Source organism: Carcharhinus amblyrhynchos, chromosome 19, assembly GCF_965287045.1.
Source record: "Carcharhinus amblyrhynchos chromosome 19, sCarAmb.v2.hapA, whole genome shotgun sequence".
Classification (NCBI taxonomy): Eukaryota; Metazoa; Chordata; class Chondrichthyes; order Carcharhiniformes; family Carcharhinidae; genus Carcharhinus; species Carcharhinus amblyrhynchos.
The window spans coordinates 2,806,313-2,833,345 of NC_137342.1; the positions used below are offsets into that span (position 1 = coordinate 2,806,313).

At 39.7% G+C, this 27,033-nt stretch overlaps 1 protein-coding gene across 3 annotated transcripts in view; it reads left to right on the plus strand.

Moving 5' to 3' along the window:
- cdk17 (cyclin dependent kinase 17) overlaps positions 1-27,033 on the plus strand; it is a 193,425-nt gene that overhangs the window by 89,841 nt on the left and 76,551 nt on the right. For 2 of the 3 annotated variants that reach the window (XM_080207127.1, XM_080207126.1), the window contains exon 4: positions 21,452-21,619. The exons of the other annotated variant lie outside the window; for it this stretch is intronic. In XM_080207127.1, coding sequence (XP_080063253.1) covers positions 21,452-21,619 — 168 coding nt within the window. The remainder of the gene's footprint in view (positions 1-21,451; positions 21,620-27,033) is intronic. 3 annotated transcript variants of the gene reach the window in all.

Below are 27,033 nucleotides of genomic sequence, written 5' to 3' on the forward strand. Positions count from 1 at the left end.
AGGTGCTGATGTATAAACTTGTTGCGAATAAAAAGTTTTTAAGGAGGGTACATAAGAACGTAAGAAATAGGAGCAGGAGTAGGCCATCTAGCCCTTTGAGCCTGCCCCGCCATTCAATAAGATCATGGCTGATCTGAAGTGGATCAGTTCCACTTTCCCACTTTTTCCCTATAACCCTTAATTCCCCTGTCTATCAGAAACCTATCTACCCGTGACTTAAATATATTCAGTGAGGTATCCTCCACCACTTCAACGAGCAGAGAATTCCAGAGATTCACCACCCTTTGAGTGAAGAAGTTCCTCCTCAACTCTGATCTAAACTGCTTCCCCCCGCCCCCCTTATCTTGAGGCTGTGCCCTCTAGTCCTGCTATCCTTTCTAAGCAGGAAGAATCTCTCTACTCTACCCTATCTATCCCCTTCATAATCTTATACGTCTCTATAAGATCCCCTCTCAGCCTTCTAAACCCTGAGTACAGACCCAGTCTATTTAGTCTCTCTTCATAGGCTAACCCCCTCATCTGCGGTATCAGCCTGGTGAACCTCCTCTGCACTCCCTCCAAGGCCAAAATATCCTTGCGCAAGTGCGGTGACCAAAACGGCACACAGTACTCCAGCTGCGGCCTCGCCAGTACCCTGTACAGTTGCAGCAAGACCTCCCTACTTTTATATTCTAACTCCCTCTCTATAAAGGCCAACATTCCATTCGCCTTCTTGATCACCTGCTGCACCTGCAGACTGGGTTTTTGTGACTCATGCACAAGGACCCCCAGGTCCCTCTGCACTGTAGCATGCTGCAACTTTTCGCCTTTTAAATAATCATCCCTCCTACTATTATTTCTGCCAAAGTGGATAACCTCACACTTGCTAACATTGTACTCCATCTGCCAGGTCCTCGCCCACTCGCTCAGCCAATCCAGATCTCTCTGTAGACTTTCCGCACCCTCCACGCAATTTGCTTTTCCACTCATCTTTGTGTCATAAGCAAATTTCGTCACCCTACACTCTGCCCCTCCTCCAGATCATCTATATAAATGGTAAACAGTTGAGGCCCCAGCACTGATCCCTGCGGCACTCCATTAGTCACCAACTGCCAACTAGAATAGCACCCATTGATACCAACTCTGCCTCCTATTAGACAGCCAGTCCTCTATCCACGCTAACACCTTACCCCCAACTCTGTGCACCCTAACCTTCTGTAGCAACTTTTTGTGAGGCACCTTATCAAATGCCTTTTGGAAATCTAAAAACACCACATCCACCGGTTCCCCTCTGTCTACCGCATACCAGGTAGTAGCAAACTTCAGTAGGATTGAACAGACTGGTGAAATGGGCTGACATACAGCTGATGAAGTTCAATGCAGAGAGGTGTGAAGTGATCTGTTTTGGAAAGAAGAATAGAAAGAAGTGGTATAAGTTAAATGGTATAGTTGTAAAGGTGGTACAGGAGCAGAGATCTGGGGTTTACCTACCTAAATCTTGAGTGACTGGAAGGCAAGTTGATTTTCTGAAATATACAGGATCCTTGGCTCTAAGTAGAGAAATAGAGTCAAACGATCCAGAAACATAATGGCAAACATGAGTCACTAATTAACCCTCAGCTGAAATATTGTCCAGGAACTTGTGGTCCACAGCAAAATTGAAGTTTTAATACTGACTGCATGAAAAAATACAACCCTACCGTTTTGCTTGGCTGCATTAGGAGCCTTCCATCTGGGCTGCATCATGGGTCCAATGAAGAACTGACTGGCGAGGCTTCGCAGCACAGTGCATTGCCAGCGAAGTCGTGCACCCCCCCCCCCATGATGTCATGAACTGAAGAGACACCCCTCAAGTACTGCCTTCACCTCAAAGATAGGTACATTGTTATTAATGATTTTTCAATTTTACATCTGAATCTTCTTGAAGCTCACTGCTTCCCCTCCATCCCAGTGCTGCAGAGCTGTTAGGGAAGTCTGGTGCCGGATGCTTGTTATCAGCTGTTAGGAAAAAAAAGCTGATATAAAAACTGGTCTAGGTGCAATCAGCCAAGTTCAGATATGACAGGTGCCAGCAGAGCGATCTGGGATCCATTCAGGCCCACCATTCGTTCCAGATCTCGGCATAAATGGGCTTCCTATAAGTTGTGGTACAGTTGCAACTCTCAGTAACAGTGAACACTGAGAAGGTTGCCACTATTGAATCACAAGATCGGGGGACTATTATGTTTAATTCTGGATACTATGTTTTCATTTTTAGAAAAATGTTAAGGTCTTGGAAAGAGTGTTGAAGTAATGTACTGGAATTACTAGAAATATATCACAGGATATTTCAATTATGTGCTAAGATTGTAGAAGTGGGGAATGTTTTCCATTGTGCAGTGAAGGTTAAGAGAAGATGTAAGATGTGTTCAAAATTAAGTTTTGATTGTTCTTTCTTTGTTTAAACTGGGAAGATAGTCAGTGACTAGTGGACAGAAATTTAAAATAATTGGCCAAAAAAAAAGAGAAGCTGAGTTATTTTGCTGCACAGAAAATTGACTTGTTATAACTGGAAGCGTGGGAAAATACATTGAATTGTGACATTTAGAGAAATTCAATAAAAGGGGGAAAAAATGCAGGAATTTAGCGAAAGAGCAAGGCAAAGGAATTAACTGGATATCTCTTTTTGAAGATTAGTCAGAGGTACGTTAGAATGAATGACCTCAAGAATGCTCCTCTGTATGATTCTGTGAAATAAGCACCTAAATGCAAAGCGTTATTGAAAACTTGAAATGCTTCAACCATGAGGCTCTTTGCAACTTCTGAGCCAAAGTAGGTCAGATAACTTGCAAAGGGAGAAGTTGAAAGAAACAGAATGACATTAGTGGAGTTACCATGTTTGAGCAATGTGAAATGGTAATTAGCAATGTGAATAGGATATTGGGATTTCACAGAATCACAGAATTTATTGCCCATCTATTGAGTTTCAACCTCCAAATGTCCTCCTGTATCTGTGCCCTGGAGTACTTTATTAAGGTTTGATGATGACAACATTTTGAGACACAGGCAGTCCAAAAGGGAGCTTCAAAACTATCTCTATGGTCAGCAGGGATTATCAGACTGCGATTCCTCTCCCTTTTAAGGAGTTCTCTTGGGGTGGGGGACAAGTTTTGAAATTACTTGACCGAATAATCATTTCAGACAAAATGCATCATGCAAGAAGACACAGGTTGTAAAGGGCAACTATTTAAGATAGAAGTTTTTTTTTATGTAGACCTGAGTGGATGCAGGAATGGTTTGTTATGCGGGTTAAAATCTATGAAACCATAGAAATTTATAGAACTGAACAAAACTATTCACCCTATGTGTGCTTTCCAAATGCATCCCATTATTAATTTTGTCTTAATGATTATTCGAGTAGCTATTTCTCCAATTTTCAGCCCCTGAGATATGGTGGAAATAAATAAAATCTTGTCCCTAAATAACCTGCCATCCAGGCAGGCAATTGCACACTTGTCAGCCCTCTCCCTTGTGTGGCTGTGCAGAAAATTAAATGTTACTGACTTAATTTCCCCTTGCACTCCAAAAACTTATGTTGTCCATAACTGTAACAAACTATTTTTGGACAACTAAAAAAAGAAACTGAATGCTAAGAAATCAGGCTGTTAACTACATAGGTATTTTGCTGCCAGTGATATGTTGGAGTGCTGAACAAGATAATTAGCACTAGAATTGCACTCTGTACTAGTGCAGCTTTATTATATATTTTCCTGTTGGGATTTGTTAACGTGCTGTTAATGAGTCTTTTTCTATTGAATATTAATTTTCTCTTTCATTGTCCTTTTGATGAGGCCATTGATTTGAGAGTTGGCAGCGCTGAGCATTCTTAGTTAATCAAATATGTTTGGCTTTAGACTTTTTAAACTAAAGCGGGGTCTTTAACTCCTGAGTGGCTGGATTTGACTCCAGGTCCCAAAAGTGAAAAAACAGTGCACTAATTCACAGTGCGTTTGATAAGGTTCACCATGGTAGGCCTCTGCAGAAAATGCAGATGTATGGGATTGAGGGTAGTCTAGGAAATTGGATCAGGAATTGGCTAGCAGATAGGAGACAGAGGGTGGTGGTTGATGGTAAATATTCGTCATGGAGTTCGGTTACGAGTGGTGTGCCTCAGGGATCTGTTTTGGGGCCACTGCTGTTTGTAATTTTTATTAATGATCTGGATGAGGGTACAGCTGGGTGGATTAGTAAATTTGCTGATGACACCAAAGTTGGAGGTGTGGTAGATTGTGAGGAAGGGTGTCATAGTTTGCAGGGAGACTTAGACAGGCTGCAGAGCTGGGCCGAGAGGTGGCGGATGGAGTTTAATGCGGAGAAGTGTGAGGTGATTCACTTTGGTAGGAATAACAGATGTGTTGAGTATAGGGCTAAAGGGAGGACTTTGAATAGTGTGGATGAACAGAGGGATCTAGGTGCATGTGTACATAGATCCCTGAAAGTTGGGAATCAAGTAGATAAGGTTGTTAAGAAGGCATACGGTGTCTTGGCGTTTATTGGTAGGGGGATTGAATTTAGGAGTCGCAGCGTCATGTTGCAACTGTACACAACTCTGGTGCGGCCGCACTTGGAGTATTGTGTGCAGTTCTGGTCCCCACATTACAGGAAGGATGTGGAGGCTTTGGAGAGGGTGCAGAGGAGGTTTACCAGGATGTTGCCTGGTATGGAGGGGAGGTCCTATGAGGAGAGACTGAGGGATTTGGGGTTGTTTTCGCTAGAAAGAAGGTGGCTAAGAGGGGATCTTATTGAAACATATAAGGTGATTAGAGGTTTAGATAGGGTGGACAGTGATAGCCTTTTTCCTCGGATGGAGAAAGCTAGCACGAGGGAGCATGGCTTTAAATTAAGGGGGGGTAGTTATAGGACGGATGTCAGGGGTAGGTTCTTTACATAACATAAGAACATAAGAACATAAGAAATAGGAGCAGGAGTAGGCCATCTAGCCCTTCGAGCCTGCCCCGCCATTCAATAAGATCATGGCTGATCTGTCGTGGCTCAGTTCCACTTTCCCGCCCTCTCCCCATAACCCTTAATCCCCTCTCTTATCAAGAACCCATCAACCCGCTTCTTAAAAATATTTAGCGAGGCAGCCTCCACCACTTCAACGGGCAGAGAATTCCAGAGATTCACCACCCTTTGAGTGAAGAAGTTCCTCCTCAACTCCGTTCTAAACCGCCTCCCCTTTATCTTGAGGCTGTGCCCCCTAGTCCTACTGTCTTTTTTGAGCGGGAAGAGTCTCTCCACCTCTATCCTATCCATCCCATTCATCATCTTATACGTCTCAATGAGATCTCCCCTCATTCTTCTAAACTCTAACGAGTACAAGCCTAGTTTATTCAGCCTCTCCTCATAGCTCAATCCCCTCAACTCCGGTATCAGCCTAGTAAACCTCCTCTGCACTCCCTCCAGGGCCAAAATATCCTTGCGCAGGTGCGGCGCCCAAAACTGCACACAGTACTCCAGCTGCGGCCTCACCAATGCCCTATACAGCTGCAGCAAGACCTCCCTACTTTTATATTCAATCCCCCTCGCTATGAAGGCCAGCATCCCATTCGCCTTCCTGACCACCTGCTGCACCTGCAAGCTGGGTTTTTGCGACTCATGCACAAGGACCCTGAGGTCCCTCTGCACCGTCGCCTGCTGCAGTTTTTCGCCACCCAGAGGGTGGTGAGGGATTGGAATGCCCTGCCTGCTGCAGTTGTAAATGCGCCTAGTTTGGGGGCGTTTAAGAGATCCGTGGATAGGTTTATGGACGAAAAGGGATTGGTTTAGATTAGTGGGTCGTTGTTTTTTGTTAACTGGTCGGCGCAACATCGTGGGCCGAAGGGCCTGTTCTGCGCTGTTATGTTCTATGTTCTAATTCCCCTTCCTCTTTAACACTTCCTCTTTAAATGGCAAGTATGCAGGTGGGATCCATGGTGACTAATATATTAAGATGACTACCACCTTGATAATTATAAACCCAACAGCTAAGATAATAAAATGTGTAATTTTAATTACTGATCACTGAATTGAGGGAGATAAAAGCCAGTAAGGGAAACAAATTGCTACTATGCATTTAACTTTAAATGTAGTTCTTTTTAACCTGCTGTTGGTGACAAAAGTGGGATTACTTCAGGGCTTTGGTCTCAGTTCAGCTCTCATGCTGTGCCAACTATAATCAGTTGAAACATTCTTAACTCAGTTTCTTATGATTGTGATGCCATAGCATGGGATTGATCACAGCTTAGTACAAATTGACATTAAGTTGCAGACAGGACTTGTTTGCACGGAAAAGGATGGCTGTAGTGGGAAATTGAGATATGAAAAGTATTTGTTATTCTGGGTACTTTTGAGATTGAGAATTAGTGAAGATTAGTATCTGTATTGTGCTTGATTTGGGAATGTGTTCTAATAGTGCCTTAGATAGAAAATTCTATTTCCTATCATTAGCATCCATCATATTATTGAACAGAAGCTTTTCATGCTTTTTTCATACCTCTGTCTATACACTAATTGTGTGTTGCTTATGCACTGGTACTTGAAGTAGTGGCTGGTTACTGTATCTCAGTCCACAAGTATTTATTAGCTTTCTCCAGCATTGCTGTTTTGCCAAGTCCAGTTGCACCCCATGCTGTATGACCCAATTTTGGTAGTATGTGTTTATAGGCCGATAGACTGTTGGAGAAATGTAGTTATTAAAGAAAACAGTGCACATGTCTTCAAAACAAGAATGTTGTTTTCTCTCATTTCCCTCTGACTGGATAAGTGTATGTTACTATTTGTGGCTGAAAAGTGAGGAGATGCTTTCCTCAAATTTTCAAGGAAATATTTGATATCAGACATGAAAGGATTTCATTTTACAGGGACAGGGTTATTAAATTTACATTTTCTGTCTGTTTTTCCTCTGATTAAGTATGGAACACTAACTGAAAAAGGAAACTATATCACTTATAACACTTTTAGTCTTTTTTGTGACAATTTTGTTACAAGATTACATGAAGCAGAATTATTTAGGACACAGTTTTAAATTCTTCTATTCAATATTATATTTTCCAAATTTTTCTTACTGAACCTTACAGCAATCACCAGCTATACCTTTAGTTATAAATAATGTCTTGTAAGAAAGGGACACAGGTTTACTACACAAGTCTATTCTGTAAACTTATGTTGATATTATATTAATGTTTTTAAAGTTAATATTAGTTTGGCATTAATGTGCATTCAGTGATGGATAATTGCTAATGATATTTATGTATCAGTTAAATCTACCTGCTTTTAATCTTCTTTCAACCTCAGTTAAGCTCATTGAGTTTTATAATTAGATAATGAAATAAGATGCAAAATATTAATTGCCAACTGACTTTTAATCCAGGATTAAAAACAAAGTTTGTAATCTTGTTCAATCTTTCCAGTCTAAAACCACGGCTGAACTTAAATTGTCACTAAATTTTACATGTACATATTGAAGCATATTTTTCTATTGTCTGATCTCCTACTTAGTCTAGATTTGATTGTCAGCATGAGGGAAAAGTCATATGCCTGGTGCTTTAAAATTTGTGATGGAACATTTCATCAATCTATCCTACTAATTATTTTCACAGTACAATATTTTATTCAAACTATTGGGTATTTCATCCAGGAATTTTCTCTTTATAGTTAACATATTGGCTGGTTTTGTATGCTCCACTTTCGTGGACAGCGAGAACGGAGAATTTGGTGCTCAGCCAAAACTCCATTCATTGCAGGAGGACTGGCAAATGCTTGTCCCAGATGAGATCAGAGAATCTGACCCATTATCATTTATGTATAGTGATTTGATGCTTTGAAGGCTATCCATTATACATGCCCCATTAAGAGCATTTCCAAGAAAGGTTGACCTAAACAGGTGCTCTTTTGTCAAAATCCACAACATGTAGTCAGCAGGAAGAAAATCAGTAAATTTGCATTGAAGTGATTAAACCTCTAGTAGATTTCATCACTTTCTTACTTAAGACTAAAGCAAATAAGATAACCTCCTTCCATCATAAAGAAATGCACAGCTTTGTTCCAAACTGTTGGACTTTGGAGCAGCTTCATGGCAAATAATCAAGATTGGCAAAGTGTGTTATGTGTTGCTGCAATGAGTCTGTTGCCAGTATTGTTGGCAGCCCAATGTAAGTACAATGGGTTAGACTTCTGAGGAGATGGTAGAAGGATACGTAACATTGTCAGCTGATCAGACACGCTCCACTGCTGGATTTGCTGGAGACAAATATTAAAACTAACATCATAAGAATATTTGTGGCATAACCACCATATCCTTAAACCATATGTGACAGTTATAACAACCTGGCAGATTGACAGATTCCAGACTAATTAATTTAGATGCCTCGTATTGAGTGTCCTAAAACTGTTTCAACTGAACATAAGAATCATGAGGGAAGATGTGATAATGTGTACATGCACATGGCTTCTCCCAGTGTGAATGCTGACTTGAGGGGTTAAACTAATGATCTGTGGAGGAGACCTTTTGTTTGAAAAATCATCATTACACATCAGTTACAAATTTCTTTTACAGCTTCATTGAGAATAATGTACCTATTGTACAAGATAGTACAATACTACAGTAGAAATGCTTGAGCACAGTCAAGCTTCTGCATAAAATAATACAATAATATTGCTTTTCTGCATTTGCTTTTCTAAAAACATCTTACATATGTCTGCAGTAAAATAAGACATCCTGAGGAATGAATGTCGCTATGTGTTCAATCCATAAATGCTGTTAAATAAGTTACCTTTTTAATGTATAGGATAATAGATTTATGGGAGCATATATACTCTTATTCACTCTTTCAATTTGGAAAAACGCCAATAATGTATTTGTAATAATTATATGAATATGTTGTAATTGGGAATTTAAGTCCTGAAATTTTCCTTGCATTTGAAAGGATTCAGTGTAACATTAATAGTCAGTCCAATTACAGTTGTCACCAGTAATCAGCTGATGAAATTGTTCAATACATAATCACGTTTCTTCACTGCCTTTGATTCCCAATATATGACACCAGCACATGAAAAGTAAATATTTTTGTCCTCTGCTGATGAAAATTCAATGGCACACGTTCACTCTTTTAGTTTTTAGTGTTTCTCTGCCATAATTTACAGGTTTTTCTTAAACTAAGCCTTGCTGCTGAGCTTTAAGATCTGGCTTTTCAGTCTTAAATTTTTCATATTGGCATTGAATAGACCACTGCTTTCCTCACCTGATCTTGGTTCTCTCTCAAGGAATTCATGCTCTTCCTGCATTAGTGGCAAGAAAACTGCATTCCCTACAATAGCTATTCTCACACAAAGCTGGTCAGTTTCTTTCAGGACCAAGAGTTTTGACAGTAATTTCTTTTATTTGTTCCCATAACTGATTACTGCTCACCTTTTGCCCCTTGCTCATTTCTTTTACCCCCTTGTAAAATGGCACTAATAATGATCCTATGTTAGTGTCAGTGATGACCATACTTAAATTGATATTGATTTGAAAGATGAGTGTAAACTTCGGTTCCCTTTTTTGTCCTGGCAGTTCTTTTTTGCCTGCTTCAGTGGCATTGTTTTCTGTCTCCTCTTATGTTTCCTATATGTAATGTATAAGCATTTCTCATCTCTACATTCCATTTTTGAGAAGAATCAGTGCAACCTTCAAAGGCCCATTTACAGAATTTTAGAATTACAGAATGGTTATGGCATCAAAGGAGGCCATTTGGCTCTTCATATCTGCGCTGACTGTCAGCAGTGCCATTCCTCTATCTTCTCCCCACTGCCCTATTCATTCATTCATTTTCAGACAATAATTCAATTCCCTTTGAAAGAATTAATTGAACGTGCCTCCGTAACATACTCAGGTATGCGTACTCAGTGTATTTGAGATCTTAATCTGACACTGCATTAAAAATAATTTCTTCATATTGCCATTGCAACATTTACCAGTTACCTTAAATGTGTGCCTGTTGGTTCTTTCCACCGATGGCAACAGTTTCTCCCTATCTACTACTCTGTCCTGACCTCGCCCCCCCCCCCCCCGCCCTCAAATTTCAATACTTCTGTCAAATGTCTTAACTTTCTCTTCATGAAAAACAACCACAACTTATCCAATCTATCTATGTAACCAAAGACCCTCACCTCCCTGTATTACTTCTCTACAGGTGTCATTGTTAAGGATAATTTGCCCAAAGCCCTTCCATGCATTACTGTTCCCTTGGAGAAATTGGTGTTACTTCCACTGGGTTTACTGAGAATACTGCACAAACTAAGGATTTTCCTTCCAAAATACAAAAATGTGTTTAGAGAATATGGAAATGGTTTAAAACATATTAAACAAATGCTGGAACTTCAAAGTGCTGAAGCAAAATAAAACCTTTGGGGTGAGTGGGCCCAATGCTGTGAAAATAGATTTAGCAATGCAGCATTATTAGAAGTTTTGTAAGCCTCATATGTTTAAATGTCTTGAGAAAACTCCTTGTGGCATTGTCTAACCAGCATTGAATTCAGTTTATAATGGGTTTCATTATTAATGTTACGTGACAGACCATTCAGATTGCAAAAACAGATTTGATTTTTTTAATCTTTTAGATTGTAATACTGAATGAAAAGATAAATTGGTACAATATAAAGATCAATTCAGCTGTGCAGACAAAAGATTTATTTGGACACTGCAAAACCTATTTGAAAGAACTAAGAAAAACAAAGTACCGTATTTTTAAACTTGCCTGTGTAAAGTATTTCTTTTGTGTTCAGTGGCTTCATCTTAACAAATATTAAATACACTTGCATTAAAAAGTGACTGTTATTTTAACTTGTAATTTTTGCTTTAAGTGTCTAACTCTTTTAGCTAACTTAAACACGTTAAGTAATGTCTTCTTTGTGGCTTCTTTCTGTAGCTTTTTAATACTGCTTTGGTCTGCTGACAGGCTTTTTGCTGTAACTGCAGTAATCTGATCAAAAGCTGCAAAACTAACCAGGTTTAAACCACTTTTTTTGCTCCAGATCTACAGTATTTCAGATGGTCCAACTCCAAATTGCCAATGTCAGTTGGAAAAACAAAAAAACTTTTAAAGTTTCAAAATTTTGGTTGCTGATAGTAACTAGTAAAATAGCCACAGTTTAATCTTTGAGATCATGTCATGCTTTGTGATCATAGTTATATTCCAAACTTAGACCTCCACTTAGATTGAAACTTTACTTTTGCCATTTTCTGTTTGGCAGTTGTTGTTTTTCTGTTGTTCACAAGTGCTTTTTGTTTCTGGTAATGCAATACTGAAAGACTATGTTGTAGAAAGGTATGTCTGAGAATCTTGTCTAAAACAAATTGTTCTTTGCGTGACCAATATGACAGGAGCCAACTTTCCAGCAGGTTTCTCACATCACCTCTCCATCTAAAGTTGACGTGCCACTGCTGGTCACATTTTTTTCTGTTGTCTTCACTCCACTTCAAGACAGCGTGCTGGTGTTCATGATGACGCACACAATGGTAGTCACTGTTTGTCAGTGTCACTTGACTAGCTATTGAGTGTTTTGCAGCTGTTAACGTTGCATAGCTTGAATCTTTTCATGTCTTCCTCAACCTGTCTGTACCCTTTAACATGATTAAACATACTATTCTCCTATGTCTTTCCACCATCATCTGTACTTAGTCTTGGCAACATCATCAAAAACAATATCAGTTTTCACGTGTACACCCAGGTCCAACTCGCCACCACTTCTCTAACTCTTCCACTTTTTCTGAATTGCCAGCCTGCTTGCCTGATATTCAGTACTGGATTAATTGTATTAATTGAAGGTAAGTATATGTAGATGGAAGGCATTGACTGATGCTTGCTTGAGCACATACAAAGAGATACTTACTGATTCACAGCGTGTGGATTATGTGAGGAGATATATACCTATCTTGTTTCATTCTGTTCCAAGTAGAGATGAGCTCTAGTTTCTTCCTTCAGCTGGCTATCAAAATTACAACACTAGATAAAGAGGAATTTCCTCCAATTAAATATTGGGATGAACAAAGTTATTGCCTTTGGTTGCCATCATCCTGACAATTGTAAAAGACTGAGCCAGACACGTTCTTGGTGTTATATTTGATCCTGAGATGAGCATTTGATTACTTTGCTTTTAAATATTTGTTCATGGGTGTTGTTGGCAGGACCAGTATTTATTGACCATTCTGAACTGGTAATGAGTCACCTAGATAGAACTGCTTCAAACTCTGTGGTGTAGATACACCCTCACTGCTGTTTAGTTGGAAATTCCTGGATTTTGACCCATTGGTGATGAAGGAAAAGATACAGTGCCGAAGCAAAATGGTTGATGAGTTGGTATGGGGTTAGTAGTTTTCATATGCACTTGCTGTCCTTCTTGGCAGTAGAGGTTGCATTTTTGGAAGGTGCTATTGCAGAAACCTTGGCAAATGTGTTAATAGATAAAACAGTAGGTGGTCAGTGGGAGAAATTCGAAAATAATTGAGCACTTGTCTCACTTGCCAATAAAAAAACCATGAGCAGCTAAGGTGAGAGAAAATTTAAGACTAAGAACAAAGCATGCCAAAATGCAAAACAAAGTGCAGGTACAAGGAGTACAGGGGACTTAAAATTAAGGTTTTGGGCAAGAGATGTAAAGTGAATGTGAGGAAGAATGTCTTTAGCAAGTAGTAGTGATCTGGATCTTGCTGCCTGTGAGATTAGTGAAACTGGAGACAATGATTTCAAAAGGAAATTAGGAGGGACATGAGATGGGATGGGCTGTGGGAAAGAGCAGGAGAGTGGAACTGACTGGATTACTTTACAGTGAACCGACATGAGCCAAATGAGCTCTTTCTGTGCCTAAGTAACTCCATGGGCAGCAAAGCATGACACATGGATGCAAAGAGTCACCAAAAAGGACTATGAAAGAAAACTTGCAAGATGTATCAAAATCAACCCAAAAATACTTCTACAATTACATGAGGAAAAAAAAAGGTGGTTAGAAGCATTTGGGTCCCTTGTAAACTGATGATAGTGATGTCGTCAAGTAAATTAAAGAAATGGAGGACATACTAAATGGTGTCAGTTTTCACAGTGGAGGAAGAGATCAACATCAACATCGTTAAATTAGAAAAGGACAATGGAAACTTTTCTTAAAAATGTAGTAAAATACACTAAGGTGTTTCACAGGAGCATTATAAAACAAAATATGACACATGGAGATATTAGGTCAGATGGCCAAAAGCTTGGTCAAAGAGCTAAGATTCAAGGAGCATCTTGAAGGAGGAAAGCAAGGTATAAAGGGTATTCCAGAGTTAAGGGGCTAGGCAACTGACAGACGTGAAAACTAATGCTGTGCTTTTGGATGAGGTTGCCAAGCAGCAGCATGAAATTGGAAAGGCTAAGGGTAAATCCTTGGGTGATGCTAGAGATGATGTGGGAGGAGTAAGTGAAGCCATTGCCAATGATCTGCTGACTAATTAGATGAGAATAGTCCTACCCAGTTGGATCACAGTGAAGAGATGTTGGAGGAGGATGGTGTGGTCACCCCTATTAAAGGCTGCAGGCAGGTCAGGAAGGACAAGGAGGGAAAATTTAACTTTGTGACAGTCGTGCAGGAGATAATCAACACTGAGAGCTATTTTGCTACTGAGGCAGGGATAGAAATCTGTTTGCAAATTCTGGAAAAGCTAGAAATAGATTTGAGAAGCAACAGAACATATGGGGATTTAGGAGAGGAAAGGGAGGGTAGAGATTGGACAGCAGATTGCAAGGATGTTGGGATAAGAACATAAGAAATAGGAGCAGGAGTAGGCCATCTAGCCCTTCGAGCCTGCCCCGCCATTCAATAAGATCATGGCTGATCTGTTGTGGCTCAGTTCCACTTTCCCGCCCTCTCCCCATAACCCTTAATCCCCTCTCTTATCAAGAACCCATCAACCCGATTCTTAAAAATATTTAGCGAGGCAGCCTCCACCACTTCAACGGGCAGAGAATTCCAGAGATTCACCACCCTTTGAGTGAAGAAGTTCTTCCTCAACTCCGTTCTAAACCGCCTCCCCTTTATCTTGAGGCTGTGCCCCCTAGTCCTACTGTCTTTTTTGAGCGGGAAGAGTCTCTCCACCTCTATCCTATCCATCCCATTCATCATCTTATACGTCTCAATGAGATCTCCCCTCATTCTTCTAAACTCTAACGAGTACAAGCCTAGTTTATTCAGCCTCTCCTCATAGCTCAATCCCCTCAACTCCGGTATCAGCCTAGTAAACCTCCTCTGCACTCCCTCCAGGGCCAAAATATCCTTGCTCAGGTGCGGCGCCCAAAACTGCACACAGTACTCCAGCTGCGGCCTTACCAATGCCCTATACAGCTGCAGCAAGACCTCCCTACTTTTATATTCAATCCCCCTCGCTCAAGACTTTTTTTTAAGGGGGGGGGTGATTGCATTTTTAGTGAAAAGATGGATAAAACCTAAAGGCATGGAACCATTTGACAATACATTGGACAACTGGAAGGAGGAGTTGGGTTATCAGTTTATTGGGAATAGAATCAATGAGCAGGATGTTGATCTCATGGATAAAATTAATTTAGAGAAGAGACGAAGGGAATTGGGAGACAGACTGGAGAAAGATGCAAATTCAAGGTCCAGGGCAGTTGGGGGAAAGTGGAAGTTTGGCCAGGTGGGCTCATGGAAAGGAGGTATGCGGCAGAGGCAACTGATCAGATGGCCTCAATCTTAGTGACAAAGAAGTTCATGCACTTGTTGGAGATTAAGGAAGAGGGACACATAGATTAGAGAAAAGAAGCTGAGGGATTATTTTTGTATTCTGGTATGATTGTGAAATAGTGAGCAGTTTTAGCAGAGGAGAGCAGGAACTGATGATGATTTGTGATCCAACCAAATGTGGTGGTGGATACTTATACTACTTGTGCGGTGCAGAAAAGGCCCTTCAGCCCATTGAGTCAGCACCAACAAACACCACTAAAGCCGCACCAATCTCATTTTCCAACACTTGTCCCATATCCTTGAATATTATGATGTTTAAGTGCTCATCCAAATGCATCTTAAAGGTTGTAAGGTTTCAGGCCTCCACTACCGTCCCAGCAGTGGATTCCTGTTTCCCACCACCCTTTATGTTGAAAAATGTTTTTTTCAAGTCCCCTCTGAATCTCCTGCCCCGTATCCTAAAACTATGCCCCCTTGTGCTTGACCCCTCAACCAAAGGGAACAGCTGCTTTCTAGTCACCTTGTCCATATCCCTTGTAATCTTATACACCTCAATCATGTCCCCTTCAGCCTTCTCTGCTCTAAAGAAAACAATCCAAGTCCATCAAGTTTCTTCTTATAGCTCAAATGCTCCATCCAGGCATTCTGGTGAATATCCTCTGAAAACCTCTCGTGCAATCACATCCTTCCTAATAGTGAAGTGACTAGAACTGCACACTCCAGTTATGGCCTCCCCAACATTCTGTACAGTTCCATCATTACCTCCTTGTTCTTTTATCCTGTGCAACAACTGATGAAAGCAAGTATCCCATATGTCGTCTTAACTATTTGCTTGCCCTGTTGCCGCCTTCAGGGATCTGTGAATAAGTACCCCAAGATCCATCTGTACCTCTCAGCTTCCTTGTGTCCTGTCATTCATTAAGTACTCCTTTATCTTGTTACTTCCAAAGTGCATCACCTCACACTTATCAAGGTTAAATGCCATCTGCCAATTCTGTGCCCATCTGACCAACCCTTTCTGTACACTACCAATATCTTCCTGTAACCTACAGCTACTTTTTCACTATTAACCATACTACTAATCTTGGTGTCATCTGCAAACTTGCTTATCATTCCCCCCACATTATCATCTATATAATCCATGTACATAAATAATGAAGACCCAGCACTGATCCTTGTGATATACCACTGGACATTGGCCTCTGGTGAAGCAGCCATCTACCACCACCTTGCCAAGTTTTCCTGAATTCAATGTGCTTCAACCTTCTCAATCGGCCTCCCATGTGAGACCTTATCAAAGATTTTGCTAAAATCCATATGAACTATATCAACCGCACTTCCCTAATCCACACAATCAATCACATTTCCCTCTGCCAAAGCCATGCTGACAATCCCTAATTAACCCATGTCTTTCCAAGTGGAGATTAATGCACTCTGTCAAAATTTTTTTCAATAGTTTCCCTGCCACTGACAGTTAACCCAGGTCTGCATCCCATGGACTTAAAGGAGCAGAGATGAAGGTCACAACCACAGAGAACAGCCAAGTTGAGGTCATGTAATGGTTTTATTTTTGAGGCATTAGAAGTAGAGGTGAAGTGTGTGTTTGAGCACATCAATACTGCAGAGGTGTTGCCGTGAACAGAGAGGGTTCCAGATAACAGTTCATTAAAATTTCATAAATGGATACAGAGCATAATCAAAAGGCTAATGACATGCTGACATTTTTATCTAGGGGAATAGGATACACGAAGTTCAAGTCATGCTTCAACTATATATGGCCTTGGTTACGTTCATTGGGAATACTATGAACAGGAGTGATTTGGCCCAAGTTTTCAGGTTATTAAGAGGAATCTGTATGTGTAAGGTAGTTTGGGAGGAAACTGCTTCTGCTAGTTATGGAGTTTAGGACTGGAGGCACAATCTGAACATTAGAGGACTAGATTAGGAAACACATCACACATAGGGTAGAACAAAATTTGAGCTCTGTTCCACAAATGGTAATTGCTGAAGCAGTTGTTGATTTCAACAACAAGATTGATGGACTTTTCTTCCTAAAAGATATTAAGGGATGTGGCAAAGGAGAATTTTCAGAATTAGGTCATAGATCAATCAAGATTTTGTGAATGATAGAACAGGCTCAAGGGGCTAAATTTGGCCTCCTTTTCCAAAGTTCTACCAAGAGATGAACTAATTGGGATGCTTAAAATGATAAAAAGATTTGATAAATTAGGGGGCAATTTGCAGCACTTTTCCAAAAAAAGGATTGACGTTAGGTTAACTAAAGTTTTCAAAGCTGGCATTATTAGATTTTGTTAGGTGAGGATATTAAGGGAAATGGATGTGGTTAGTAAAGTTGAGACACAGATAAATCACAATCTAATACAATAGTGGAACAGGCATGAGAGGCTTTTTTTTTAATCCTTACATAGGATGTTGGTGTCACTGGCTGCATCAGCCTTTAATTGCCCATCCCTCATTGTCCCTGGGCCAAGTGGCTTGCTAGGCTATTTCAGAGGGCGATTAGCATCAACCACGTTGTTGTTCTGGAGTCGCATGAAGGTCAGACCAGGTAAAGATGATAGATTACCTTCCCTAAAGGACATTAGTGAACTAGATGAGTTTTAATGACAGTCAACATTGGTTTTATGATCATCATTAGAATTAGACTTTTAAGTCTTCACTAGATTCTTAATTTCAGAATTTTGTTGAATTCAAATTTCACCATCTGCCATGATGGGATTTGAACCCAGGTCCCCAGAGCATTATGCTGGGTCTCTGGATTACTAATACCACTATGCCACTGCATTCCTTCAAATTCCTGATCCTATTTTCCTTAAATTCCATTTATCTACCCTATTCATAGAATCACATGGCCCATTGAGCCTGCACCGACAACAATCCCACCTAGGTCCTATCCCATAACCACATATTTACCATCCTAATCCCCTGACACTAAGAGGTAATTTAGAATGGCCAATCATCCGAACCGCATCTTTGGACTGAAAGAGGAAACCGGAGCACCCAGAGGAAACCCACGCAAACACAAGTACAGCGTGCAAACTCCCCATAGACAGTCACCCGAGGTTGGAATTGAACCCGGGTCCCTGGAGCTGATGGGCAGCAGTGCTAACCACTGTGTCACCCCATTTGCCATTTGTTATTTGTATAAATAATTATCTTTTAGATTTGTCTCCTTGAACCATTAATCTTCAAAAGTTAAAATGTGTACAGAATTTTTTTTATTTTCCAATTCTTTTTGTCCCCTTTTTAAAAATAGCCTTAAATTCTCTGCTGTCTTTTTGTTCTGGATCCTCCTTTAAGAAGCTCGATTATTTTGATTTGCTCAGCATATTAATAATGAACAAAGGTTTTACTCTGATGAGGTCTCCCAATTTTTGACCCACACTTGCAAACTACCTGCATGTCTTTTAGCAAATGGACCGAAACAGGGTGGTACAGTGGTTAGATTTGCTGCCTTACAGCTCCAGGGCCCCAGGTTCAATTTGAGCCATGGGTGACTATGTATGTGGAGTTTGCACATTCTCCTGTGTTGTTGTGGGTTTCCTCTGGGTGCTCCAGTTTCCTCCCAAAGTCCAAAGATGTGCAGGTTAGGTGGATTGGCCATTTTAAATCGTCCTTTAGATGTATAGGCTAGGGAGATTAGTGGGGTAAATGCACGATGAGGCGTGATATGGGTGCTCTGTCAGAGTAGGTGCAGACTCGGTGGGCCGAATGACCGCCTCCTGAAGCGTAGGCATTCTATGATCGTTCCACTTCGAGCTGTTTGTCCTTCTAGCACAGGAAACTTTCCACACTGCTATTTTGAAGGTAGGACAGAGGGCCAGAATATTTTTTTGTAATGCCTTAGCAAATATATATATTTTAATATTCATCATACCAAGGTTATTATCCAAAAAATAATTATTGAAAGCACATCATTCAACATTTGTTTATTATATAAGCACTTTGAAGGTGCTTATGTTGATTTCCCTTTTTGAGCAATGAGCTTCAGTTACTGTGTTGGAAAATGCTGCTCTTGCAATTTGCTGTAACTTAATGAACCAGTAAGCTGAATATGTGCATTCCAATGCTCTTTAATGTTCTATGAAATTTTTGCCCTGGGTGGTATTTGTTTTACCTGACGCACAAAGCAGTGCCAATTTCCACAAGTGTAAAAAGGAGCATTGATAACAGCTGTATAACAGTAAATTGCTAATTGTAACTATAAATGTAAAGCTAAAAAATGTACAGAAAGCAAAAGCTCAGGCCTCCTGAGTTCAACCTACTAATAAATGGACATGTTGACTGCACTATATTTTGCTGCGAGCTAGTATGATGCAAGTCCCTGATTAAATTTCTAACGAGATCAATAATGATCTTAAGTGGACTCAGTTTGAACAAACATTGCTGTGAGTCATAAATAGGGTAGTAACTTTAAGTGAGTAGGACAATTTGTTAATAATCGTCATGGAAGCTTTTCATCTTATAAGGATACACTTAGGTTTTGTGTGATGGTGCAGTTGAAATCCATTGCTGCACTTTTCACAAGCAGTGTTTTAACTGCCGAGGTTGAGGGTGGTGGGGGTGGCATGGAAGGAATCGTTCAAGGGCAGGTTTGGTGACTGCTAGTGCGTTATGACTCCACCTCCAGGTTTAACATTGAAATGTATGGAGGCAAGCAGAAACTCCTGTAGGATCATGGGGTAAGTGATTTTTATATTTAAACAGTCAGTTAATTGTGGACTTAACCTTAGATTCTGGCTTTAATAGTTAGCAAAAGGATTTCCGGAGCTAGGTGAAACTTGTCAGGGTCAACAAGATGAGAATATAGTGGGGAGCAGTTTTTGAATGGAGACTTCAAAGAGCGAAACTGCACATCTACTGGGCTGCCTATGTGAAAGGTTTGTGCTCACAGAATTTGTTCTGAGATCCAAATTTCACTGCTTCACAGGTTATTCACAAATCTTGAAAATCATTTCTACCTGGCTTTTACTTTACTGTCTTTGATTTGATATTCCTTCATGTCAGCCTTCACTTGCAGCATGGAATCAGCCTATGAAATGCTATGACAGGCCTCTGAGGAGCAACAGAATCAGCCACACAGCTGTCTTCTCAGCCACATGCTGATACACACCATGAACGTAGAGGGGATGTACATAAGTAAAGCTCTGTGATACCCCAATAGAGAGTCCATAGGCAGAGAACCAGCTCCTTTTTATTTACCTGAGTGCTAGTGCATAGGGCTTTCACAGTAGAACGTTGCTGTCATCTGCAGGCTCTTGGCCTATGGGCACCTATTGCCAGTGGCTGTCAAGACAATTTCCACTGTGAAACCACCCTGGTTTTCTGCCTCTTGAAGCTGTGTGCTCTTTTCTCCTGCAAGGAAAGAAAGCAAAGTTACGAGTGTGATAAATGGTTTGTGAGAAGAGGATCGTAGAGGATGTCTATGAAGCCTGGGTGTGAGATAAGATGAGGATGAATGTTGGTTGTTCAGATGGACTTGTCAGGAGGTTGGTGCTTGGAGAGAGAGAAGAATGTGTCGAGCTGCAAGATCTGTTAATCTGAAGAATACTGGGACAACCAAGAAGTGGGTGTTTGCTCCTAAATGTGTTATAACACTCACCTTTCCAGATTCATGCTGTGGGGGTGGTTGGTGGGGAAAGCCTTTCCATGTCTCTTTTCCATTCTGCAGTGGATGATGCTTCAGCAAACGGTATAGAATTCAGCTATTCTGACTCCTACAGGGTCCATTTATTTGCCAATCCATTCCTTTGGCAGATTTTTAGTGAGAGTTTTAGTCAAGCTTATTTAAACAGTTTGAAGGTGCAAATAAAAAGCTATAAAAGCTCAGGTAAGCACGCTCAGGATCGCATTGAAGCCCATTCAGTAGATTTACACATGGAGACACTTCCTTTCTAAAGAAAGCAAATGAGTTTGTTATTGTTGCTCCAAGGCAGTAAAGAATATTGAATGCCTTTATAAATGGAATGAAAATGGTCTGAAGATGCCGAAGAATCATCAATAATATTTTCTGACTTGGAATCAATTTGCTAGTTTAGTAAAGTTACGATTTACATTTCCTCTTTCCTTGATGGTCTTGTGGGTTATAGCCAGGATAAATATTTCTAAGCATTATATATATGTATACTTTCATTGTGTTGTGCCAGTGCTGCAGTTTAGCATTTTGTTATTGAGTTTAAATGTTTTATGTAATAAACTTGGAGGATTAAGCAAAGATGTTGTATAAGAATTCTCTTTACTTCTAATGAACTACCAGCAACCAAATTATGACATGATTTTCAAAAATTATTTTACCATTTATTGAATTGGAATTATATCAATTGCACAAAAATGTGCTCTCAAGACTGTTTGCTTTTTTGGTATTCTCTTTTTTTGGGCCAAAACTGATGATTTTATAGGTAAAATCAACTGATGTCTGTAATTAGCTTTACTCTTCACTGATCATGTTTAACATTTATGGAGTTTTTAACAAGTTAGCTACTATTGATGTAAAGGTTAGCAGTTTATTTAGGTACAGTATATGTTAACATGAAGTGGAGTTTCTCAAAGTATTAAATATGCTAATATATTGAAACAATGCATTACCTGTCAGACACCAAACAGTATGTTTATATTGTTTTTTTTTCTTTCTTTCAATCAACCCCCATTTTACCTTTCCTTCTGATCTGTTTCTGCTTTATGGATTGCCTCGTTGGGACAAACCGTTGGCTTTCAAAAATCACAGAGCCAATTGTGAAGAATGGCAGGCCTGCAACATCGCACAGTATGCACTCCTTTCTCCACCAGTACGCAGGCTCTTTCAAAAAGCCCCCACTGCGGAGACCCCATAGCGTGATTGGTGGGAGCCTCGGCTCTTTCATTTCCATGCCCAGGAATGGTGGTGGTAGACTAGGTGATTACCAAGAGATTTGTCTGTCTGTCTCTGTATAGTTTTCTTGCACCTAAATGTTTTCCGCAATATTGGATTGTCTTGTGCATGAAGTAATTTTCTATCTTCATTATTTCAATGATTTACTATAAAATTGTCTTGAAACAAAACTTTCTTGGAGATTTTTCTGCATTTTTTTTTGTGCCTTTGCACAAAATTTAGCCTCCAATCTTCCAGGTGAGTGCTGGTAAAATGAATGTGTGATAATTAGCATAGTGGATGTACAATTACATATATCGTAGTTTTAAGGTTGACTCATCCCCGAAAGCACTTTCTTCAGCTAACCAGTAAGTAACTTTGCGAGGTAAATTTGACATTGATTGAAGATGAAGCTAACTTGCAAAATTTGGCAAGGATGATTTTTTTTTGTGGTTGAATGTAGAAATGTTTATTACATGTCAAAAATGTCAATATGTTAAATTATCAATATATTTTGCAATAATGTATTCTAAAGCTTGTATTATTTGCAGATTTACAATAGGAATCTTGTAAGTAAACTTCTTGGTTGGAAATAATTTTGCATGTACCTTTTTGGAAAAATTGATCATGAGCAATATAAGTCATCATAAGCCTTGGGTGTAGTGCACATTAATTTCCACTGCATCAACTTGCATAATTGAGAAGTTTGGTAATTTTATACAAACACTTGGCAGTGTAACATTTATAATAATATTTAAGGAGGAAAAACTGTTGCTATAATCCCTGCCTAAATCAATTTCAATACATAAATGCTGTTGCATATTGGTTCTTGTGGGAAGTCTTTCAGCCCATTGTTCCTCCTCCTCAATTACATAAATGATTGCATTTGAGCTGCCTTTATTGAAATAATCAAATTCATGTCACCTAGTAGAAACCATTTGAACTGTAAAACACTGCACATTGTGAAAGATATGTTATTGTGCTTGCTGCTGATTAGGCCAGAAGTTTAAAATGGGAATTTATCTGAGACTCAGTTTGCATGGAGATGGATTATGCATGCTAATATATTGGGTTATATCCACATCAAAAATAAGAAATGTTGATTTTTAGACTGAATTATGCAGCAAATGATTTGGAATGAAGTAACAAATATTGTAGTACTAAAATTAGTTTAGCTTAATGGATTAGAAGTTACTTTAAAAAATGACTGCTCCTTGTATAGGACTGTTATGTTGATTGTACCAGGTTTGAAATTTATCACTTTTTTACTGTAACCTGTTCAGTTTTAATTTTTTAATTTTTTAAAAAGCATATAAATAGGAGTTATTAAAACATAAATACTATAAGTTGTCCATATAAAAAGGCTACAGCTGTTCATGAATCTTATCTAATCCTATAAAATAACTGAACACATCGCTATCCTACAAGTCAGTATTTAAAATACGGGCATAAATCTCTGGATTTTTAATATTTTTCATTTACCTCATTGAAAATACTCCCACAAAATTTTACATTCATGTACTTATTTACATTTAAGTGAATAGCCTTTTCACCCAGTTATTTTGAATGCATGCCACATCTGGCTGTGAAAATTTACAACTTAAGACTGTTATAGGAATTTCTGAGTTGCCTAGCTATTTTCAAGAGTAAAGAAACTATCAGGATGCCCTTGCTGATCTCCTATTTTAATGATGTGTGGCAGGACTTTGGACCAATAGATAAAAGCAGTTTAAAACAAAGAGCTGAAAATGTCTTTTGAAAAATTGCCTGAATGGTAGTTCAAGATTAAAATACTTCTCATTGCTGATTAAAGTCACACTGTAATGAGTAAAATAGACAAGGATTTGGCATTGTTTAGATGCAGTTTAGCAGTCTTAGCTCTATTTTGAGAAAGGGAATAAAACGCAGTCAGTCACAACAGGCAGGTGAGGGGATGGTCCTTTGGTTATGTTTAAATATTTTCTGGAGCAATTATTGAGAAATTGTATTTTCTTAGTAATGCGTACATCTAAAGAATCCTAGCTGTTTGTGTTTCTTGTGTTACTTTGATTTTTCTCCTGTTTTGGACTAACAGGATAGCTTGACCTGCCAGTTGAGGAAAATGATCTGACTAATAGTACTATTGTGTGAGCAGCAGGCGTTAATGAAGTGGGGAAAAATAAAATAGGAGAGTCGTTCATGCCTTTCGTTTCCCTCTCCACCTCCACAACTGGTGATCCAAACAAAGTAAAGGTTAATATTCTTGTGTAAGGACATAAGAACTAGGAGCAGGAGTAGGCCATCTGACCCCCATGAGTTTGGCTCCACCATTCAATAAGATCATGGCTGATCTTTTCATGGACTTAGCTCCACTTACGTGCCTGCTCACCATAACCCTTAATTCCTTTATTGTTCAAAAATCTGTTTTTGCCTTAAAAACATTCAATGAGATAGCCTCAACTCCTTCACTGGGCAGGGAATTTCACAAATTCACAACCATTTGGGTAAAGAAATACCTCCTCAACTCAGTTATTCCCCAAGCTATGCCCCGCCCCCTAGTTCTAGCTTCATCTGCCAGTAGAGACAACCTTCCTGCTTCTGTCTTATCTAATTCCTTCATAATTTTATATGTTTCTAAAAACTTGCTCTTCATTCTTCCAAACTCCAATGAGTGTAGTCCCAGTCTACTCAGTCTCCCCTCATAAGCCAACCCTCTCAACTTCGGAATCAAACAAATGAGTCTCCTCTTATGTTCTTATGCTCTCTGCGCACACTCTGCTGGTACATCCTTTCTCAAATAAGGAGACCAAAACTGTACACACTTCTCCAGGTGTGGCCTGCCCAGCATCTTATATAGCTGCAACATATCCTCCCTGTTTTTTAAGGAATCCCTCCAGGAATGAAGAATCTTTGCCCACTCACTTAAACTATCTATACCCCTTTGCAAGCTTTCAGTGTCCTCTGCAAACTTTGCTCTACCACTCGCCTTAGTGTCATGTGTGAAGATTGACACACTACGCTTAGTCCCCAACTCCAAATCATCAATGTAAATCGCAAACAGTTGCGGTCCTAATGCTGATCCCTGAGGAACACCACTAGTCACTGATTTCTAATTAGAAAAACACCCATTTATTCCCACTCTTTGCTTTCTGTTAGTTAACCAGTCCTCTATCCATGAATTACCTATAACGCTGTGCACCTTTATCTTATGCAGCAGCCTTTTGTGCAGCACCTTGTCGCATGCCTTCTGGAAATCCAGATGACTGCATCCACCGGTTCCCGTTGTTCACAGGGGAATGCAAAGAATCCCACTAAATGAGTTAAACGTGATCTGCTTTTCATGTCTTCCCAATGGGACAATTTCTATCGAGGTATCTCTTATTTCTACCTTGATGATGGATTCAAGCATTTTTCCTGCTGCAGAAGTTAAGCTAACCGGTCTATAGTTACCCGCCTTTTGTCTACCTCCTTTTTTTAAACGGTCACATTTACTGTTTTCCAATCTGTCCGAGCTACTGCTGAATTTTGGTAAATTATCACAAGTGCATTTGCTATTTTTCCACCATGTCTTTTAGTACCCTGGGATGCATTCAGTCAGGGCCAGGAGACTTATCTACCTTTAGCCCCATTAGCTTACCAAACACTACTGCTTTAGTGATAATCAATTCTAGGTCCTCATCTGCCATTGCTTCCTTGTCTTAATTACAATACATTCCTATTACTAAAACATAAAAGTAGAATAGTTAACACACAATGAAAATCAGGGTCAAGCGAAAGTTTTATAATACAAAAGATTTTATGTCTCCAAAATTTGTCTCTGTATTCTGAATTTTAAATTTGTGTTTTCACTAAGGGTAAAATCTGATATGGCCCCGTTGCCCTCCAATAGGTAAACTTATGGTGAGATAAAGGCCTCCCTTTATACACTCCTTGTAGTGTTTCATCTAGAAACTGTATGTGGATTGATTAAAGCTTCTCATCACTGACTCCAGTTGGCATTCACATAGAAGTCTTAACGTAGTTAAATGCTGAAAGGCTTTCACAGAGGTAGAATCATAGAAAAACTACAGCACAAACAGGCCCTTCGGCCCACAAGTTGCGCTGATCTTATCTGTACCCAATGTGTCATCAAGAAATGATCACTGAGCCAAAGAGGAGATGTTAGAATGGCCAATGGAATGGGTTTTACAAAGTATCTAAAAGAAGTGAGGCAGAGTACTCCAAGGGTGAATTACGAAGTCTAGGACTGATACAGCTGAAGACATGAGATGGGGTGCACAGGAGGATAGAGATGGAAGAATGGAGAGTAGGATTGTAAATTTAAAATTGGTGACATTAAAGGACCAGTCCTCGTTTGTAGTTAACGATTGATAGAGGGAATGAACATACAGGGTTTGGCCGTAGGTTCTAGAATTTTGGCTGAGCTGAAGGTTATAGAGTAGCAGATGGCTGTATTAGTCAAGAGAGCGATGGAATAGTTGAATAGTAGTGATTAAAGCTTGGATGAGGATTTCTCCAGCATGCGGCTTGAGGTGCACAATGTGTGAAGATGGGAGTAGACCATTCTAATGATAGAAAGTATTTTTTTAAAATTTGGTTTATTATTGTCGCATATACGCATATATTAGCATACATTGAAAAGTATTGTTTCTTGTGTGCTATACAGACAAAGCATACCATTCATAAAGAAGGAAATGAGAGAGTGCAGAATGTAGTGTTACAGTCCTAGCTAGGATGTAGAGAAAGATCAACTTGATGCAAAGTAAATCCATTCAAAAGCCTGTTCTCAAGTCAGTTGGTACGTGACCTCAGACCTTTGCACCGTCTTCCCAAAGGAAGAAGGTGGAAGAGAGAATGTTTGAGGTGCATTGAGTCCTTAATTATGCTGGCTGCTTTGCCAAAGCAGTTGGAAGTGTAGACAGTGTCAGTGGATGGGAGGCTGGTTTGTGTGATGGATTGGGCTACGTTCACGACCTTTTGTAGTTCCTTGCGGTCTTGGGCAGAGCAGGAGCAATACCAAGCTGTGATACAACCAGAAAGAATGCTTTCTATGGTGCATCTGTAGAAGTTGATGAGAATTGTAGCTGACGTGCCAAATTTCCTTAATCTTCTGAGAAAGTAGAGATGTTGGTGGGCTTTCTTAACTATAGTGTCAGTATGGGGGTCCAGGACAGGTGGTTGGTGATTTGGACACCTTAAAAACTTGAGGCTCTCAACCCTTTCTACATCATCCCCATTGATGTAAACAGGGGTATGTTCTCCATTATGCTTCCTGAAGTCGATGACAATCTCCATCATTTTGTTGACTTTGAGGGAGAGATTATTGTTGCTGCACCTGTTCACCCAGATTCTCTATCTCATTCCTGTACTCTGTCCCGTCATTGTTTGCGATCCAACTCACTATGATGGTGTCGTCAGCGAACTTGAAAATTGAATTGAAGGGGAATTTGGCCACACAGTCATAGGTATGTAAGGAGTAT